Genomic DNA, 21,555 nt, shown 5'->3' on the forward strand with positions numbered 1-21,555 from the left:
TCCAGTTCTGTTATTCTTTGAATTTTGTGTTTTTCTTCTTAACTAAATTTTTCTTTTCCAGGCCCATTCTGAGAAAAAATGTCAGGAGATGAATGCCCCTACCCTTCCCACTAAAGTATTTTATAAATTACTCTCTTATCCAGTTAATATATTTAATTGTGAACATTATCTTTTTTATGGAGTTTCTGGATTGGTGAACATGTGGAGATGTGGGGAGAGTATTGTACCCAGGGAGGAGAAAATATATATATATCTTTTATTCTGCAATTTTTTTTTTTTTTTTATTTAGTGATTTGGGAAAGAGAGAAAAACATCGATGTGTTGTTCCACTTATTTATGCATTCATTGGTTGATTTTTGTATGCGCCCTGACTGGGGATTGAACACACAACCTTGACTTATCAGGATGATGCTCTAACCAACTGAGCTGCCTGGCCAGGGCTATTCTGCAGTTTTTTTTAACTAGATTCTTTTCTATTTTTGATCTATGGTCACTAATTTCCTGTGGATATCCTCCTTCTCTGCTGTTTCTTATCCTAAATGTTCTCTTGCCTTTCATTCCCTTCACCTTTAGGTCCTTAGTTAGGCGGGCCTATAATTCATTATGTGGTATTAATTTGGTGGTGGGAGTAGGGGGTGGGACAAAGAGTGTAGTTCATTTCTTTATATATATGCTTTTTCTCTCCTTCAAATACAAATCTGAAATTTTCCTTTGGGCTTTCTTTAAGGTTTATTCATTGTTTCATGAAGCCTCATATAATTAAAACAAGAATGACCTAGATCTGACCATTATTGTTTTATGGAGGAATTGATATGTATTGAGGGGCCCACTTTGGGCCCAGCACTTAATCTTCACATTAACGCTATAAGTTGGATGGTAGATACATTTTACATGTGAGGAAACTGAGCTGGGAAAGAGTTTCTATGGTTTCATGATGACTTGTTGGTATGCTGTCTTAATTTTATAAATGTGTAAATGAATTACACTTTGATTATCTCACAGTATTTGTGCTTGACCTAAAGTTACCAAGACACATACTCTGAAATAGTTTTCCCCATTGTCTACTATCTAGTCTGTTTTCTAGGAAGTTGTTTTTTTATTATTTTATTTTTATACTAGTGGCCCAGTGCACAAAATTCGTGCACATTAAAAGGGGATTAATTAGAGAAAATAATTTATTGCTATTTGCCTATTCTCTATAATAGAAGTGTCAGAGATGAAAGAAAATTAGTAAAATGTATATGGAAACCTTCCTCCTGTCAGAGTCTGGGGCACACCACGGGACCCAGAGTCAAGTCCCCACCCACCCACATTCGCCTCAGAATCGCGTGAGATCCAGACCCGGCCGCCCACCCCCACATTGGGCTAGATCCAGACCCAGCCATTCCCACGCTTGTCAAGCCCCGCAGGGCAGGGAATGTAGCCTCAGGTCCCCTGGCCCAGTGCCAGGACGGGGGGCGTGGCCTGAGGTTCCCCAGCCCAGACCAGGGTAGGGGGCATGCCTTGAGGTCCCCTGTCAAGCCCTGCCAGGTGTGGGACATGGCCTGAGATCCCCTGTCAAAACCCGCTGGGTGGGGGGCATGGCCTGAGGTCCCCCGTCAAGCCCCACCAGGCGGGGGTGTGCAGCCTCAGATCCCCCGGCCTGGCACCAGGAGGGGGGCACAGCCTCAGGTCCCCTGTCAAGCCCCGCTGGGCAGGTAGTGCGGCCTGAGTTCCCCCGACCCAGCTCTGGGGGTGTACCTTGAGGTCCTTTGTCAAGCCCCACTGGGTGGGGAGCACGGCCTGAGGTCCCCTGTCAAACCCCACCAGGTAGGAGGGCGCAGCATGGCCTCAGGTCCCCTAGCCTGGTGCTGGGGTGGGGGGAGCAGCCTGAGGTCCCCTAGCCCAGCACCAGGATGGGAAGCACACTGTGAGGTCCCCCGTCAAGCCCCACTGGGCGGGGGTCGCGGCCTGAGGTCCCCATCAAGCCCCACCGGGTGGGCGTCGTGGCCTGAGGTCCCCCAGCCTGGTGCCAAGGCAGGAGGCGTGGCCTGAGGACCCCTGTCAAGCCCTGCCAGGCGGGAGGTGCAGTCTGACGTCCCCTAGCCCAGCACCAGGACGGGAAATGCACCTTGAGATCCCCTGTCAAGCCCCATGGGGGTGGGGGAGGGCATAGCCTCAGGTCCCTGCTGATTGCTCTTTAAGGCTCCTTATGGGAACTTGGCCTCAGCTGTGGGTGTAGCCATCTTTGTGATGGAGTGATGGTTAATTAGCATATTCCCTCTTTATTAGATAGGATTGCTACTAATTGAATACTACCTTTAGATGTCTACATAGGTAACATCTGGTAAAATTCTGCCTTATAAAATTTCGTTTTAGTTTTATATCATGTAAGAATGGTGTCTAGAGCAAGCTTTATAAGTCTATAAAACTCAATGTTTTTCTGAGACCTTAAAAAAGCAACACGAAAAAGGAGAAACAATTGTAATAATCTGAATAAAGATTTATTTAAAAAAATAAAAAATAAAAAATAAATTTAAAAAAAGCAACACGTATTTTGTTAAAATTTCTAAATAATTCTGAAACTTGCCATCTACTCTTCATAAGATGAAGTGATTCTTATGCTAATGTTGTAAAAACATTGTGAGATGTTTAGATGAAAGGAAATTACCCAATAAAGGTAAATTAGATAATAAAAAGGTCTAATTTTGTGTGGCTTGTTTATATTTTACCACTATTATTATTACATTTACAAACTTTTCTTTAAGGAACCAAAGTATTTTACTAAATCTAAGAAACAGTCACTGTGCTAGAAAAGTAGATAGAATGCATTTTCTTTAAAAAAAAAAAATCTGAACAAAGTAGTTAAACCATAGTTGTTCAGTAGATTTTAATGTTTTTAAAAGCATTTTTGGCAGTCATGAGAAACTCCTATTTCAACTATCATAAAAAGGGAAAATTGGTACTCATAATCAGAGGATTTGTGTTTCTGCAACTATTTTTCAAATACTGAACCAAATATTCTCTTTTGTCTTGCTAACTGCCTTTCTCATAGATTTGAATTAAAACATCATATTTCTTTGGGAGACCTCTGACTTCCTAGACTAGGTTAAGTTCTGCTATGTGCTTTATACTTCACTAGAGGCCCAGTGCACGAATTTGTGCACCAATGAGGTCCCTCAGCTTGGCCTGTGGGATCAGGCTGAAACTGACTCTCCAACATCCCCCCAGGGATCCCAGATTGTGAGAGGGTGCAGGCCAGGCCGAGGGACCCCACCGGTGCATGATTGGGGCCGGGGAAGGACGCAGGAGGTTGACCAGCTGGGGAGGGACCGCAGGAGGGCTCCAGGGTGTTTCCGGCCTGTCTCACTCAGTCCCGATAGGCCACACCCCAGCAGCAAGCTAACCTACTGGTTGGAGCGTCTGCCCCCTGGTGGTCAGTGCATGTCATAGCGAGCAGTTGAGCCTTAGCATATCATTAGCATATTATGCTTTGATTGGTTGAATGGAAAATCCAGTCAACCAGACACTTAGCATAGTAGGCTTTTATTATATAGAATAGTACCCTGTATTTCTTCTGTCATGATATAAATCATCCTTTTTGTAATTACTTTTTTATTGTCTGTTTTTCTCTAGCAGACTGTTATAAACGCTTTAAAATAAGTAACATTATGTTGGCCACCCTTGTATTTATAGTACCTACAATACTCATTGTAGGTGTTCAGTGAAACCCTTTTGAATGACAATAAATAAATCTAAGGAAATTTGGGGAGGTATAGAAAGCAATTGTGCATACTTGTCAATCTGGTGAGTTGTTTTTTGTTTTGTTTTGAATATTTTATTGATTTTTTACAGAGAGGAAGGGAGAGGGATAGAGAGTTAGAAATATCGATGAGAGAGAAACATCGATCAGCTGCCTCCTGCACAACCCCCACTGGGGATGTGCCCGCAACCAAGGTACATGCCCTCGACCGGAATCGAACCTGGGACCCTTCAGTCCGCAGGCTGACGCTCTATCCACTGAGCCAAACTGGTCAGGGCTGTTGAGTTTTAATTCCAAAATAAATTATTTCTTCATTTCAGTGAACAAGCTGGGATAAAACTCAGAACACATGTTGCTGTCTGTTCTTACAAGTGAAATTACTCTTCTTTCCCTTTTTCCTATTTACTGTATTCTCCTGTGAAATTGAGGCTATTTTTTTCTTTCTCTGACAGCTACAGTGGAGGATAGGCAAGAGGAAAGTAATGGAACCCTGCTGATGGAAATGGGAGCGTACTTTCTCACATCCGTTTAAACTCAAACTAGGACCAGTGAGCAATTAGGGGTTGACTCACAGATATTACTATCAAGAGTGGCAGTTGATTGGAGAAATCTGGAAGTAATAAACAAGCCAGGGAATATTGCTTTATTTTATAACTGTGTCAGTGGCATTTTTAAACTTGGAAACTAGGGGTCCCAAGGGATTGTTTTTCATTATACTTTATAACATTTTAATATATCAGATATGATTTCTTACAAACAATAAGGTGTTTAATTTTTAATGGCAAACTGGCTAGTAGAACGACATTTAAATAATTCATTAAAATTGGTTAATGCAGTTTAACTCCTTCGGTGTTTTTTCAAAGACCTTTCAATGTCATGTGATTTTTGGCTTCTAGAAATTGTCATTCCATTAATGCAACCTTTGATCTCTAACCTTTATTTTTTATATCCTTATCAAAACGCTGTTTATGAGTTTTACTTTTATATAAAAAATCTCTGTGTTCTTTTTGTTTGCTTTAGTTGTACAGTTTTCATATTTTATTTCCTTTTTTAAAAAATTAATGGTCTATACTACCAGGCTGTGGCTTCCTTAGACACTTAAATACTTAGTACCTTATTCATTTAGATTATTGAGATGAAATTATTTTCTAAGAATATGTTTCCTAAATTCCTAATGTGGGGCATATGTCTTTTTTATTTATTTATTTTTTTTTTTAATAAATCTTTATTCAGATTATTACAATTATTTCTCCTTTTTCCCCCCATAGCTCCCCTCCACCCCTTTCCCACCCCACCTTCTGCCCTTACCTCCCCCCCACTGTCCTCATCCATAGGTGTATGATTTTTGTCCATTCTCTTCATGAACCCCCCCATACCCCTTTCCCCCTGAGAATTATCAGCCCACTCCCTTTCTATGCCCCTGATTCTATTATATTCACCAGATTATTCTGCTCCTCAGGTTTTTAATTCACTTGATTTTTAGGTTGGCTTGTTGATAGATATGTATTTGTTGTTCATAATTTTTTCTCTCTACTTTTTTCTTCTTCCTCTTCTTTAAGAATACCTTTCAGCATTTCATATAGTACTGGTTTGGTGGTGATGAACTCCTTCAGCTTTTTCTTATCTGTGAAGCTCTTTATCTGCCCTTCAATTCTGAATGATAGCTTTGCTGGGTAGAGTAATCTTGGTTGTAGGTTCTTGCTATTCATCACATTGAAAATTTCTTGCCACTCCCGTCTGGCCTGCATAGTTTCTGTTGAGAAGTCAGCTGACAGTCGTATGGGTGCTCCCTTGTAGGTAATTAACTGTTTTTCTCTTGCTGCTTTTAATATTCTCTCTTTGTCTTTTGCTCTTGGCATTTTAATTATGATGTGTCTTGGTGTGGTCCTCTTTGGATTCCTTTTGTTTGGGGTTCTGTGGGCTTCCTGGACTTGTAAGTCTATTTCTTTCACCAGGTGGGGGAAGTTTTCGGTCATTATTTCTTCCAATAGGTTTTCAGTATCTTGCTCTCTCTCTTCTTCTGGCACCCCCATAATTCTGATGTTGGTACGCTTGAAGTTGTCCCAGAGTCTTCTTACATTATCTTCAACTTTTTGGATTTTTTTTTTTGCTTTTTGCTTTTTCGGTTGAGTGTTTTTTGCTTCTTTGTATTTCAATTCTTTGACTTGATTCTTGTGTTCCTCTATTCTGTTTCTGGGTCTCTGTATAATATTTTTTATTTCAGTCAGTGTATGTTTAATTTCTAGTTGGTCCTTTTTCATATCTTCGAGGGTCTCGTTATATTTATCGGCCTTTTCTAGGATATTCTTAAAAAGTCTTATAACGGTGGTTTTGAATTCTATATCCAGTCGTTTGTTTTCCTCCATTTCTTTCGTTTGTGATCTGATTCTTTGACCCCGCATTTTCACTGAATCCCTGAGTTGGTAAGGTAGATATTTGTGCTAGGTTTCCAATATGGCCCAGTGGGTCTGCTTCCCCAGTTAACCTGAGGTGGACACTCTTGGTGCACCCCTTTGTGGACTGTGTGTACAGCCTCGTTGTAATTAAGTCTTTATTGTTGTTGGTATCACTGGGAAGAATTGACCTCCGGGCCAGTTGGCTGTAAGGATCAGCTGTGTCTATGCTGGGAGAAGCCCGGTGCTGGAGACAGCCCTATAGGATTAGACTTGCCAAATTGCAATAGCCTCTGTGCTCAGCTTGGATGGGGTGGAGTCTCAGTCTTGGCTTCCTGTCAGCCCCGCCCCTGCGCGCATGTGCGCTTTCAGTCCTCCGCCTTCCCCAGCTCGAGTCTCCGCCTGAGAGTCCAGACTCCCCCCACAAGAGCGTGGGTCCCCAGGGGCTCGCCTGGAACTGGGGTTCACTGCAGTCAGAACTGGGGCTCGGTGCAGTCAGAATCCTCTGACTCCCCTCCACTAGGGAAAGCCTGTGGCAACCCCCGCAGCCTTTGTGCGCACCGGCGCGGCGCGTGTGCGCACTTTCAGTCCTCCGCCTTCCCCGGCTCCTGAGTCTCCGCCCGAGAGTCCAGACTCCCCCTACAAGAGCGTGGGTCCCCAGGGGCTCGCCTGGAACCGGGGTTCACTGCAGTCAGAACTGGGGCTCAGTCAGGATCCTCTGATTCCCTTTCACTAGGGAAAGCCTATGGCTACCTCCGCAGCCTTTGTGCGGACTGGCCCGTGTGCGCCTTCAGACTTCTGCCTTTCCCAGCTAGCAGTCCGAGGCTTCCTTCCCCCTTCCGCCAGAGGAAGTCAGCCAAGCTCTCAGCCGCCCTTCCTCTCTGCCTGCACAAAGCCCCTTTGCCGTACCTCCAATTCTCTGTGAGCTTTTCTCCTTCCTTCTAGTTGTAGAATTTTCACTCAGCCTGCTTTCCTGTGGTTCTGGATGGTGTCCATTCTGTCTTTTAGTTGTAGTTTTGAAATTGTTGTGCGAGGCAGCAGTTTAGGTGTTTACCTATGCCGCCATCTTGGTTTCTTCTCCATATGTCTTTTTTAACTGTATATTTTCTGATTATATAAATGAAGTGAGGAAAATTTTGAAACATATAGAAAAACACTAAGAAGAAAATCTCCCATAATACTGATACCTGCAAGATAACTATTACTAATATTTTGGAGTACACCTTTCTCTCCACGTTCCCCTCCCCCCATATACTATCTGTATTTTTCTCTGTTCTTTAGCACTCACACATAATTAGTAAAAGCTATTTGTAATCTTTATTTTGTTTACATAATAGTGCATTGTGAATTTTTACTAACACTGGGTATTTGTTTTTTTAATACTGCAGAGAGCAAAATATGAGGTGACTTTTAAAAAAACTTTGAGTTCCTTAATCTTTAGTATTGATTCAACTAAAAATGTTTTTGAGCACTCATTAGTGTTATAATATGTGCTAAGCAAAGCAAATGCAAGCTTGCTTAAGATATAATGCGGCCCCTGAGTATTGTACTGGCATATTTTGGCTATAATATATTAAAACAAGTTTAGGTTCTTCAATAAATAAGTTCCCTTGAATAGAGTTTGAATATAGCGGATTTTTTACAGAATTTCGCTCAGAATTGCAATCTGTAGAAAGTTTTGTAGCATGATTTCCGTCTATTTGAGAATTTTTTAAAGGTATGAATATATCATTAAATTAGTTAATTTTCTCTATATTTGCCAAGTCAATTCTTTAGTTCTTCATAAAGCATAAAAATCTTGGGGTTCAAATATTTAAAAATTCTTTTAGTACTTGAAAATATTTTTTTTATTTCAGCTTTATTGCGGTATAATTGGCAAATAAAATTGTAAAATAAAGTGTACATCTTAGTGAGTTGATAGACATATACATTGTGAAAGAATTCCCACCCTTTGGGGATAACACATCCATCACTCACTTATTTACTTATTTTTTTATATATATATTTTATTGATTCCTCCACAGAGAGGAAGGGAGAGGGATAGTTAGAAACATCGATGAGAGAGAAACATCGATCAGCTGCCTCCTGCACACCCCCTACTGGGGATGTGCCCACAACCAAGGTACATGCCCTTGACTGGAATCGAACCTGGGACCCTTCAGTCTGCAGGCCGACGCTCTATCCACTGAGCCAAACCAGTTAGGGGTATTTACTTATTTTTTTATGAGAACATTTAAGTTCTATTCTAAAAATGTTTTGTTTTTGTTTCATAGATTAAGAGCAGGATTATGTGATCGCTGTGCAGTAACTGAAGAACATATGCGAAAAAAACAGCAAGAATTTGAAAATATCCGGCAGCAGAATCTTAAACTTATCACAGAGCTTAGTGAGTTTCCTTTTTCATTTATTAAGTATTTAAAGCATAATGTACTATTGTTAAAACCTATTAGTAAGTTGGTTGCAACCAAATAAATGGATTGTTTACATATATTTTTCCTTATTTAGGCAAAAGTTCAAATGTCCTTCCTTCACTTTGTATAGATTTAATCTCATGATTATTTTAGTAAGAAATACCAGAAGATTGTGCACATACTGACCACGTTGGCCTTAAAGTCTCACCAGCTGTAAGACAAGAAGTAAATTTCCTACACATATGTCCATATTTGCTGCTTTGGTTTTATCTTTATTTTGTGCAATTTGATTATTAGTAAACTTAAATACAAAACAAACAATATAGTGTTCTACAAAGGTGTATACTTTTGTTTTCATGACATACTATTACAAGTATACCATTTTCAGTTAGGCTCCTTACCCATTTAATATAGGGTTTTCTATCATTCTTAAACTTTTTCTCTTAACCTTTTTCTTTTCTAATACCTCTCTTAGCCTTTTCTTTTACCTATTTTTACTTTTTTAATATATTTTTATTGATTTCAGAGGAAGGGAGAGTGAGAGGGAGATAGAAACATCAATGATGAGAGAGAATCATTGATTGGCTGCCTCCTGCACGCCTCTACTGGGGATCAAGCCTGCAACCTGGGCATGCCCTTGACCGGAATTGAACCTGGGACCCTTTGGTCCACAGGCCAATGCTCTATCCACTGAGCCAAACCAGCCAGGGCCCAAAGTTATTATAAAAATAAAAACACTAAGGGCTTCATGTTTATGAATTTTTGGTGTTTCTATCTTATTGCTACTTTTTTCTTCCTGTCCTGTCTTTCTTTTTTTTGTTATTACTCTTCCCAGTTATTGAATTTGAAGGATATTTGATTTCCTTCTATTTCATTTTAATTTGATTCGTTTTTGGTTTGTACCTCCTATTCATTGAAGGTAAATGTCAGGGTTGTGCCGCTTCTTTTGGATACACTCTTGAGTGTCACAGCTTTAATTTGATTCTATACTGGGGTTTTCTGTATTGTTTTTAAACATGTTTTTTAATTGATTTTAGAGAGAGAGGAAGGGAGAAAGAAACATCCATCTGCTGTCTCCTGCATGCCCCCTACTGGGGATCGAGCCCACCCCCACGCATGTGCCCTGACTGGAAATTGAAACAGTGACCCTTGACAATACTGGCCAGGGCTTTACCATTGTTTTTTTGTTTTTGTTGTGGTTTTTTTTATAAAATATTACATAGGCCCTCCTTTTCCCCCCATTAACCTCTTCCAGCCCACTCCCGTTCTCCTCCCCACCATTTTTTTTAATTCTTATTTTTATTCTTTTTGATCAACTCATTTAACAATAGCCTAACTTTTCAGTGTTTTCTTCTCACTTTGATATATATACCTATTTACAAATCAATCTTCCCATCATTCATCTGTAAAAAATAACTTAATTTTTAAGATTAATTTTAGACTTCTTAGCCTGCTTTTGAAGGCTTTCTATCATTTATTATACCCAGTCATTCTTTCTAACTTTGTTCCATTAATTTTCTGAATAGAATAATCACTTATCCAGTTCATTTGTCCTCTGTGGTGAATTTTTTTCTTACCTCAAGGGCCCAAAACAACCTTTTTCTCCTTGAAATTTTCTTTAGTACTTTATCTGTACCTCTCTAATGCCCTTGTCACTTTCAGGTATATAAAATGTGTTTAATTATTAGCTTGTCTCTCATTAGACTATACTTTTTTTTAGGCCATTGTCCATATCTTAAGGTTTTTCTAGATCCTTCACAGGAGGTAGTGTAGCAACCTCACATATTGTAGATAGTCAAAAAATTTTGTTTGCTCAATGTAAGAAAATATTTTTAGGCCTGGTTAGCGTGGCTCAGTGGTTGAGCATCAACCTATGAACCAGGAGGTCATATGCCTAGGTTGTGGGCTTGATCCCTCAGCAGGGGGCATGCAGAAGGCACCCAATCAATGATTCTCTCTAATCATTGATGTTTCTATCTCTCTCTCCCTCTCCCTTTCTCTCTGAAATCAATAAAAATATATTTTAAAAAAGAAAAGAAAGTATGTTTAGATTAGTAAAGCATTAAATTATTAACAAATTTTTAGAATATGATTAACTTTCTTTGGTATAGGCTAATTGTATTTACTGTTATTGATCTCTTGTGTGTGTATATATCTATATATATATTGCTCCTAGTAAAGCACATGCTTAATTAACCAGTAACATCATAGTAAGGATTGGTAAGAGATTTGTCCTGCTACAGTGGAAATTATAGCCCAAAATTGAGTTTTTGCTTTATAAATTAAATATGGGTGGATAGAAAAATTTAGTCGAGGTGGATTCAAACTGACTTCAATTGATATGTTTAGATTATTGATATAATTACTCATAAAACATAGAGTATGACTAAAGGAGAAAATATGACTTAATGGTGTTTATGTTATAAAAATTACACTGATATCCAGTGTTATATTACTTTTATGATCAGATTTATTTCAAGATAAATGACTCTCACTACAGTGGTATTTGAAATTAGTAGAACTGAGTAACCAGATGGAATGCTTTCTTGTCCTCAGTATGAATAATTAGACTCTACTCCCCAGTACATAAGGTATTCTTTCTTTTTTGCCCACAAGCATTACATAAAATAATTAATCATTTACATGGAACTGGCACAATATGAGATGTAATCACTACCTAGTAACAAATTAGCTTTGCATGATAACATTAATCCTAACATTTTGACTTAGAATTAAAAATCCTAATGTCTATATAATTGTTGAAATTATTGAAAAAGCTTGACATACATGTTAAAAGGGTTATAATATGTGCCCCTTTTTTTCACATTATATTTAAGTGAATGAAAAGAATACTCTACAGGAAGAAAATAAAAAGCTTTCTGAACAACTGCAGCAGAAAATTGAGTAAGTATATTTTCTAAATTGCAGTAGAAAATAGAATAATTGAATATTTTCCCCCAGTTTTTCTTTCTTCATTTTATTTAGCTATACAAACTGTAAAAATATATTAAGAGTTGCAAATTTCATTTTAAAAAATTATAAAGTGTTCTGTAAAAAAAATGTAAAGAAAATCACTATATTTTTGTTCATGTTTTGAGAATACATATGAAAAGTGTATACATCTCTTAGTGTGAGAAAGTATCTGAACATTTTAATTTAAAATGTTTTAATTTAATAATTATTATAAATAATACATTATTAAAATACTTATATTTCAAATAAATATTTTAGTTTTGTTACCTTTCTTCCAGCCCTGTCCTGGAAGCTTCATAAGAGCAAAATGAATAAGTATTTCCTCTTACACACTTCTCAGGCCACAAAATCTCTCTCTGATCTCTCCCTCTCCCACCATTTCTCTTAAAGAATAAAAATAACTTTTATCCTGTGTACCAGTTACTCTTTTTTGTATTTTATGTTTACTGTTTCTATTGTTCATTATGATTCTTCACGGTAGTTTTATTATCTCTACTTTATAGAAGAAGAAATCAAAGCTCACAAAAGTCAAGTAACTTGCCTTGGTCTCACAGTTAGTAGGTTTTAACACCATCACTCAGACCCGTATCTTTTGACTTAAAGGCCTCTGTTCTTTTCTTTATGCGACAGTGTCTCCAAAAAATAGCCTATTTTGGGGGGTAAGGTATATGGCTACCTCTTATTTTCCACTTACATAAAATTTATATAATATTTTTTTAAGAATTAGGATTCAGGATAATCTAAATGGTTTTATAGGGCTCTGAAAGATTCTATTATATTTCAGTAGACATCTGTAACAATTTTGGTATAAACTATGCTGATGTAATATTCTTTTGGTTTAGAAGAGTTATTGTCTTATGTATAAACATATCTCAAAGGTGAAATTAACATCCTTATCAGAATCCTTATCAGAATCCTTATCAGAATACTTTTAGGTAGTGGATGTCCAGTAGGATTTTGATATTTCTCCCATGTGATCAGTCCACTAAACACTGGTAGCCAAAGGGAATTTTGAGGAGGGATAATAGGAAGATGAGAAAAGAAGCTAGGAGATCAGACTGAAGCTATCAAACATGTATATGAAAAGGTCAACACTTACTAATTTTCCTCATGCTGTTAGAACACAGATCCATAATCTTTTACATCCGATTCTAAAACCCAAAAGGTGTTTGTTTGTATCCACAACCTAACTTTACCTTAACTGACAGGATGCTATTTATAGTTCTTATTTATCCCACCATTTCATGTGAGCATTTGATGGTTTGCTGTGAAAATATCAATGTGCTTGGCTACAGGATGACACCTTAGGCTCCCCTGTGTTATATAATCATCTCTATATGATCTGTATTACCTTTCATGTAAAAAAAAAAAAAATCTGAACTTTGAATCACATCTGCTTCCAAAGATTTCAGATAAGTGATTGTTGTCCTATATTAATTTATGTTATGGTAAGTTATTTAGCACAGGTAAGTTATGATGTTTTGAACACATCAACCTTGATACCTATGAATACTGAAGATAAATAAGATAATATTTATATGTTATATAGAGGTTAATAGAAATTAGGTGATTACCTCAACAACCAAGATATATAAAGTATACTAGGGGCCCGGTGCATGAAATTCATGCATGGGGGAGGGGTCCCTCAGCCCAACCTGCCCCCTCTCACATACTGGGAGCCCTCAGGGGATGTCCTACTGATGGCTTAGGCCCGCTCCCTGTTGGAGCAGTCTGTCCTCCCTTTGCGGGAGGCAACTGGGCTGATCAGGGGAAGGCGCCAGCCCCATCACCCCACTACTGCAGCCACTGCCAGTCACCGCAGCCACCAAAATATTTTCATCAACATGGACTCCAGTCCCTTCACCATGAAAAAATGACAACTTTCTTTAGGCATTTTCAAGATGTGCCTTTCATAAGATATGACATTTCTTTATTTTTCTTTTTATCCTCACCTGAGGATATGTTTCCATTGATTTTGTCCTCTTCCCTCCGATCCCAGGCTCAGCCACTTCCCAAGCCTACAGCCTCTGCCCCAGGCTGTAGGCTTGAGAAGCCGGGTACCCCCATCCCCCGAGCTTAAAGCCTCCGCGGGATGGCAGCTAGGAGTGACCAGGGTGCCAAGGAGGTTCCCGGGACCCTGGTATGCATGCAAATTAACTGCCATATTTATTGGGTTAATTTGCATACTCTGGCTGTGGGCGTAGCAGAGGTACAGTCAATTTACATGTTTCTCTATTAGGAAAGATTGAAACCAAATAATGTCATTCGCTTGATAGAAATACCAGTATTAGTTCTGATTAGTTTAGAATTAGTTTATTTTTAGTGTTCTCAAATTCAAATATTTTTCCTGTTGAGGCTCATTGATATTTTAGAAAAGATGTAAAAGCTGAAGTTTAAATTACAGTAAAGATTAATCAGGTAGGTGAGCTCAGAGCAAGTATGCTTATTTAGGATATGCCTTAGTCAGAATAATGTAGGAGGTAATCTGTTGTCTTTTAATTCTCTTCTGAAATTTAAGATAGTTGTTATTTTCACAAGGCAACTTCTTTGTAGCTTGCTCTCCTTGAACAAATTTTCTTTTCTTTGCAGTTTAAAAAAATAACAAGTATTATCTCATAAAGGCAACATGGTTTCCTCTGACTACCTAACGTAACATTATGCTATTAACGCCTGAAGTGCCCCTGAACTTTAGAAAAATGATTTGACCTATACTTTTGCTTATGAAATGTAGCAATTCTAACTCACCTAAACTGGTTTTGATGTTACAGATACCTTATATGATAGGACAGTTATTTAATGACATTATAGTGAGAAATTACTCAGTAACAGTTTGTCATTATAAAGTTTAAATATATATATTTCAACTCTACCAGTCACAGAAAGCAGATAACTAAGCTAGGTATTGGGGTCACCAGCGGTTGCCAACCTTTCGGACCTCACAGACCACCAGTGGTCCACAGACCACCAGTTGGCAACCGCTGAGGGTCATGACTCTTTGTTTCGGGAAATGGATGTACTGGTTCAGTGAAAGTAAAAGGAGTCGATATTTAAGTGTATACACTTAAAGACTGTAGGATTCATGTCATTCACTGTTCTCTTCTAGGTGGACAGAGTTAAAAATAAAGTTTTTGTTTCATTTTGTTTTTTAAGATGAGCTACACTGCCCTCTTCTAAATTGAATTCCTTGTATGACTTCTTTAACAGAATTGTTTGAATACCTTTAGTACAAGTTCAGTCTCCCAAGCCTATTTAATTTCAGTGAGATGAAATTATTAGAAAGTTCTTTCTGAATTTGTGTAGAAATCACTCTACTTATATGTAAATTATATTTGTCAATACTGATTTTTGCCTTCTGGGACCATCTGGAACAAGTTATTCCCTCTTCTACGTGGTGGTCCTTTGTATACATGAAGACAACTATCATAGCCCTCCTGAGTCCTTTTCTTTTTTAATTTATCTTTATTGTTTTGTGTGGGTTTTTTTAAAATAAATCTTTATTGCCCAAACCAGTTTGGCTCAGTGAATAGAGCATCGGCCTGCGGACTGAAGGGTCCCAGGTTCGATTCTGGTCAAGGGCATGTACCTTGGTTGCGGGCACATCCCCAGTTGGGGGTGTGCAGGAGGCAGCTGAATAGATGTTTCTCTCTCATCGATGTTTCTAACTCTCTATCCCTCTCCCTTTCTCTCTGTAAAAAATCAATAAAATATATTTAAATATATATATATATATATACACACACACAAATATATATATATATATATATATATATATATATATATATATATATATATATATATAAATCTTTATTGATTTCTGAAAGGAAGGGAAAGGGGGAGAGAGATAGAAACATCAATGGTGAGAGAGAATCATTGATCTGCTGCCTCCTGCATGCCCCCTACTGGAGGTCTGTGGAAAGCGGCTACAGTGTTTGGACAGGTTCAAGCTTCGGACTAATGAGAGGGCACATGGAAGTTGTTTTGTCCCCCCCCCCCCCTTTTTTTTATGACAAAGGAGAACGAAGGCAGCACTTGTTTATTTAGTTTGGACACCTCTAGTTAGAGCTAGTTTTCAATTGTTTTTTTCTTTCTTTTGTGATCCCAGCTGATTCTAGATTGGCTCTGCCAGGAAGTCAATTTCTTCTCATGACTCATTCATGTTTCAGGTTGAATTTTTATGACTAATAGGCAGGTAGGTTGTGACGTGATTAGTTAAAATGAGATCAGATAGATTTCACACTCCATTAATTTATAAGCCTTTCTCATATGACCAGTTTACTCTGTTTTTCCAGAATAAGACAGTTGAACTTGTAGGGAGAGATTAAAAATAAGATAGTAGCTCTAAATAGTTCTAAAATCTTCAATAAAAAATATAGGATTATAAACCACAGTAATATTGATATGATCCAGGAAATTAAGATATAAATAAATGTTAGAAAATATTAATCTTTATCTTCTAATGTTTTTTTTAAATTTCTGTTGGTCATAGTTTATAAAATATTCATATTATTGTATGTTCAGAGATTGTATTACAAATTGATATGACTGTAGTAGCATAGACTGGTTTTGTCATGTAAAGACTCAATGCCTGCTAGACTGGTAGGAATTAAGTTGCAGATAAAGTCAGTAATGATTTGACATGGGAAAGTCAATTGAGTTAAAGTTAATTAACTTTATTCAATAACTACAATTTAATCCAAACCCAGTCTTTAGGTGCCATATGCCTAGATCAGCACAAATTTATTTTTCTACTGGGATCTGGGTATCTCTCATACTCATCATTTACTCACTAAATATTTATTGAGTACCTACTATGTGCCTGTTCTTGTGGACACATGATATATTGGTGAATCAAAGATCCTTATCTCTTGTTTACATTCTAGCAGGTGAGCAATAGGTTAAGTCCATTATATACTATGTTAGAAAGCAGTAAATACTACAGATAAGGTAAGTAGAGCAGAATAACAAAAAATGAGTACTAAGGCATAGAAAGAAGAATTGCAATTTCAAATAGTGTGTTCAAGATAGGCCTTAATGAGAAAGTAAAACTCCAGCAAGACTTGAAGGAGAGGAGGTAATTAGCCATGTGATGTATGTGCATTCCAAGCAAATGGGCCAGCTAGAGCAAAGAACCTAAGGTAGGAGTTTGCCTGGTGTGTTTGAGGAACCTCAAGGAAGCAAGGGTGGCTGGGCTAGAGTATGATAATGAAAGCAGATCAGGGGTATAGGCAAGGGGAACGGTCAGATCATATAGAACCTTATAAATCATTAAGAGGACTTTGGTATTTTACGTGAAAGGGAAGATGTGGCAAGTTTTAATCAGGGGAGTGAATAACGAGTTTTAATAGGTCTGTTCTGACTAATGTTTTAAGACTAGACCAGGTGTCCTCAAACTGCGGCCCGCGGGCCACATGCGGCCCGCCGAGGACATTTATCCGGCCTGCCGGGTGCCGCTGCCTGTCCTGCTTAGCAGCTGATTCGTCCCGGGCCGCAGTGCGCATAGGAATTTGTTCATAGTTGTTTTTTTTAAACTATAGTCCGGCCCTCCAACGGTCTGAGGGACAGTGAACTGGCCCCCTGTTTTAAAAGTTTGAGGACCCCTGGACTAGACTATAAGGGCACCTGAATAAAAGCAGTGCCAGAATCCTACTTGTAGTCAGTTGTTTGTCTCTTGGTCTACACGAAGGATAACATATTGAATGGTTATCAGTATTATCCTGGGAGTCTGGCTGCTGGGATTTAGATCCTGGTTCTGTTATTTACTATTTTAGTAAGTGACTTAACTTCTGTAACTTCCATTTTCTCATTTGTAAAATGAGACTGTTAGTAATAACTTCATACTTTGGAACAGTGTCTGGCAGTGTAAACCTACAAAGAATGTTGGTAATTAATATTATTTATCACCATATTTTTGTCAGTTGCCAAGTCATGTTGATTCTACTACCACAATGTTTAGCACTGGTCCCTTCCTTTCCATAGCTGTTTTCAACATCCTTAGATAGTTCAACCCACAGAAGGTCTTGGCTGGACTATCGTAGCCCCGACCTAATTGATTTCCTTGCCTCTTTTCTTTCTGTCCCAATCTTGCACACTGCTACTATATTGTCACATTACTTCCATGCTCAAAACCCTAATTCCTTTCCTCTTTCTTTCTAAACTATGTGCACACTTAATTAAGGCCCTCCTTCACATAGTTCCAGTGTGCCCTTCTCCAACACCAGTATACAATACTGCAGGCCTTTAGTCAAACTCTCTGCATCCTCTGCTGATTTTCTCTGCCATTTGAAATTCTTTTAATTTCACTTCAGGTGGCAGCAACTACACTTTGTACATTTCTTCACACAATAATATTCCCCACTCTAATCATTTGAATCCTTATATTTAGATTTTGAACTTTAGATGCAAGGAATTATATGTCTTAAGTTTCACACCTGTGTCTTTCTCTAGCTCTATACCATATGGTAGATGTTTTAGTAAATATTCATTGAATTAATGTTCTTTCAATTGTCATTATTTTCCTCTAGGAATGATCAACAGCATCAAGCAGCTGAGCTTGAATCTGAGGAAAATGTTATTCCAGATTCACCGATAACAGCCTTTTCATTTTCTGGCATTAATCGGCTACGAAGAAGAGAGAACCTCCATGTCCGATACATAGAACAAACACATACTAACCCGGAGCTCTCTGTGTGTACAAATGGTAAGGATTTAGAGTTACACTTCAGTTACGTGGTTTGGTAAAAATAGTATCCATCTATTGTTTTTGTGTTATTCAATTTCATGGAAGGTAAATAGTCATTGTTCAGGTAAACTTGTTATACCTGTAAATTTAACTTCCATTAATGAAGTGACTGGAAAGGCATTTTCTACCTGTATTATATATAGACATGCATTGTTCTTCTGAATATGTAAACACCCAGCATTTCATAACATTGTTAATAGTTTCTTGTTTTCTTTTTATTTAAAAAACATTCTTATGTGTATATATCTGAGTGGAATAACAGGAAAGAGGAAAGGAACTTAACACTAATTTTTACCTACTGTGCACTGAGTGATTTGAATACAGTATTACTATATTTGAATTCTCATGTAGCTATTAGAACCTATATTTTATAGATGATGAAAAAATGCTCTTTAGAAGGGTTAAATAACTCACTCAGGGTCATTTCTCAAGTAAGTAGATGAGTCAGAATTCAAATACAGATCTTCCTAACTTAAACTTTTGTATTTTCCAGATCTTGCCCGCAGCTATTCCATATTGATAATCCTATCTTTAACTGGCTATTCTTACTTGTTATAGTCTGTAGCAATTGGTGGTAATAAAGAAAAAGCATTATAATATATCACTTTGTGGCTTACCATGTCTGTTAAATGCTTTGGGAATACCCTTTCATGTAATCCTGAAATGTATTATGTGACATGATACAAAGATTATTTCTTTCAATATTGATCTAAAGTATATGGTAAACTTTAATTTTTAACCTAAATTATTTGTAACATATTTTATAATTCAAATAAATTTTTAAGAGTAGCTATGCCTTTGAAAAAATAAGTAAATCTTATTCTTTGATATTGGAAAATGGGCATAATTTTCATCATTTTACATGACCTTACATCACCATCTAGTGGAAAACAAAAGAACTCTTAAAAATCTTACACATAATTAAAAGCTAAAATAAAATGTAAGATCACAGATGTAGAATGAACATGCATTGGCCTTTTAGTCTGTTATCAGACAGGAGTCACTACAGATAACCATCTGCATAATTTAGGTCATGTTTAAATCCATGTATAAGAATATTCAGAAAAAAAAATTCACAGCAATTTCCTTTATTAGGAAAGTCTTCTTTTGTATCACAAAAGCTCCTGGCTTGTTTCTTTATTATATAAGAACTAGAGGCCCGGTGCATGAAATTCATGCACGGGGGCAGGGGGTGTCCCTCAGCCCAGCCTGCACCCTCTCCAATCTGGGACCCCTTGAGGGATGTCCGACTTCCCATTTAGGCCCGATCCTACTAGGACATCCCTCTCACAATCCAGGACTGCTGGCTCCCAACTGCTCGCCTGCCTTCCTTCCTGTTTGCCCCTAATTGCTTCTGCCTGCCAGCCTGATCACCCCCTAACCACTCCCCTGACAGCCTGATTGATGCCTAACTGCTCTCCTGCCAGCCTGTTTGCCCCTAACTGCCCTCCTCTGCTGGCCTGGTCACCCCTAACTGCCCTCCCCTGCAGGCCTGGTACCCCCCAACTGCTCTCCCCTGCAGGCCTGGGTCCCCCCCAACTGCCCTTCCCTGCAGGCCCGGTCACCCCCAACTTCTCTCCTCTGCCGGCCTGGTCACCCCTAACTGCCCTCCCCTGCAGGCTTGATCGCCCCCAACTACTCTCCCTTGCAGGCCTGGTCCCTCTCAACTGCCCTCCCCTGCTGGCCTGATTGCCCACAACTGTCCTCCCTTGCAGGCCTGGTCCCTCCCAACTGCCCTCCCCTGCTGGCCATCTTGTGGTGGCCATCTTGTGTCCACATGGGGGCAGGATCTTTGACCACATAGGGGCAGCCATCTTGTGTGTTGGAGTGATGGTCAATCTGCATATTACTCTTTTATTAGATAGGATAGAGGTCTGGTGCACGGGTGGGGGCCAGCTGGTTTGCCATGAAGGGTGTCCCAGATCAGGGTGGGGGTTCCCTTGGGGCGTGGGGCGGCCTGGGCAAGGGGCCTGTGGTGGTTTGCAGGCCGGCCACGTCCCCCGGCATCCCAAGCAAAAGCCCTGGTATCTGGGATTTATTTATCTTCTACAGTTGAAACTTTGTAGCCTAGAGCAGAGCCAAGCCTTCTGCTCGCTCTGTGGCGGCAGCCATTTCTGTTGGGATTTATCTATCTTCTATAATTGATACTTTGTAGCCTTAAGAAGAGGCCAAAGCAGGCCAGGGCTGCAGGAGCTTGGCTTCCTCCATCGCCAGGGGCAACCCTAGCCTCCTGCTCTCTCCAGCTCCGTAGCTGCCGCCATTTCTGTTGGGATTTATTTATCTCCTATAATTGAAACTTTGTAGCCTGGAGTGGAGGCCTGGGCCGGCAAGGGCAGGCGGAAAGCTTGGCTTCCTCCATTGCCGGGGAAACCCAAGCCTCCCTCCTGCTCTCTGTGGCCACAGCCATCTTGGTTGGGTTTATTTGCATATCTGCTCCTGATTGGCTGGTGGGCGTGGCTTGTGGGTGTAGCAGATGTATGGTCGATTTGCATATTACTCTTTTATTAGATAGGATAACATACAACTGTTTAAAAACTTGATTTGTCTTAATTGCATACTAACCATTTTTACTTGGAATCTGAAATTTGGGGTTAAAATGCAAGATAACTTTTGAGCCATGCAAATTATATTAAAATTGACTTAATGACTACTTAGTCCTTTCCTCTTTCTAACCATCTTTGCTTATTTATTTTAAAGTTTATACTGCTTTGTAAAATTATTTATTTGAGAGAGCAAGAGAGAGAAATATCCATTTGCTGATGCATTCATTGGTTGATTCTTGTATGTGCCCTGACCAGGAACGAACCTGCAACCTTGGTATATTGGGATGACACTAACCAACTGAGATACCCAGCCAGGGCAGTTTATATGTGTTTTTTAATATTATTTTCAGGTTATAATTAGTAAAAGTCTATTTCCCTTTACTTTTTGATTGTTTGTTTTTCCTTTGAATTATTTCTGACAAAGCGTGTTTCAGGATTTCCTTTCAGAAAATAAAAACTAAAACAAAGATTGTGGAGATCTGGGATGCAGTATTTATTTTAAACTGACCTACTTATTTACAACAAATATATAAGGAAATGATACATTAAAATATTACAGTTTTAGGAGACTTGGATCAAAAGAAGCACATCTGCTCTAGTTCGCTCTCCCACTGTCCTCTAACTACTACTGATCTTTAACTTCCAGCTTTGTTTCTAGGGAAATTGTGGAATGAACTCTTTATTAGAATATGAAAGTTGTATTAATAAAATAGCACTTCTAATATAGGTAAAGATAGGTTTGTATTGGCTTATC

At 38.7% G+C, this 21,555-nt stretch overlaps 1 protein-coding gene across 6 annotated transcripts in view; it reads left to right on the forward strand.

Moving 5' to 3' along the window:
* The window catches only part of RBBP8 (RB binding protein 8, endonuclease), a 107,386-nt gene that overhangs the window by 53,246 nt on the left and 32,585 nt on the right, over positions 1-21,555 (forward strand). For all 6 annotated transcript variants that reach the window (XM_080686462.1, XM_080686461.1, XM_080686465.1 and 3 more), the window contains 3 exons: positions 8,409-8,521; positions 11,384-11,450; positions 18,041-18,216. In XM_080686462.1, the coding sequence (XP_080542588.1) occupies positions 8,409-8,521; positions 11,384-11,450; positions 18,041-18,216 (356 nt within the window). The remainder of the gene's footprint in view (positions 1-8,408; positions 8,522-11,383; positions 11,451-18,040; positions 18,217-21,555) is intronic.

This window comes from Plecotus auritus, assembly GCF_963455305.1.
Source record: "Plecotus auritus genome assembly, chromosome: 8".
Classification (NCBI taxonomy): domain Eukaryota; kingdom Metazoa; phylum Chordata; class Mammalia; order Chiroptera; family Vespertilionidae; genus Plecotus; species Plecotus auritus.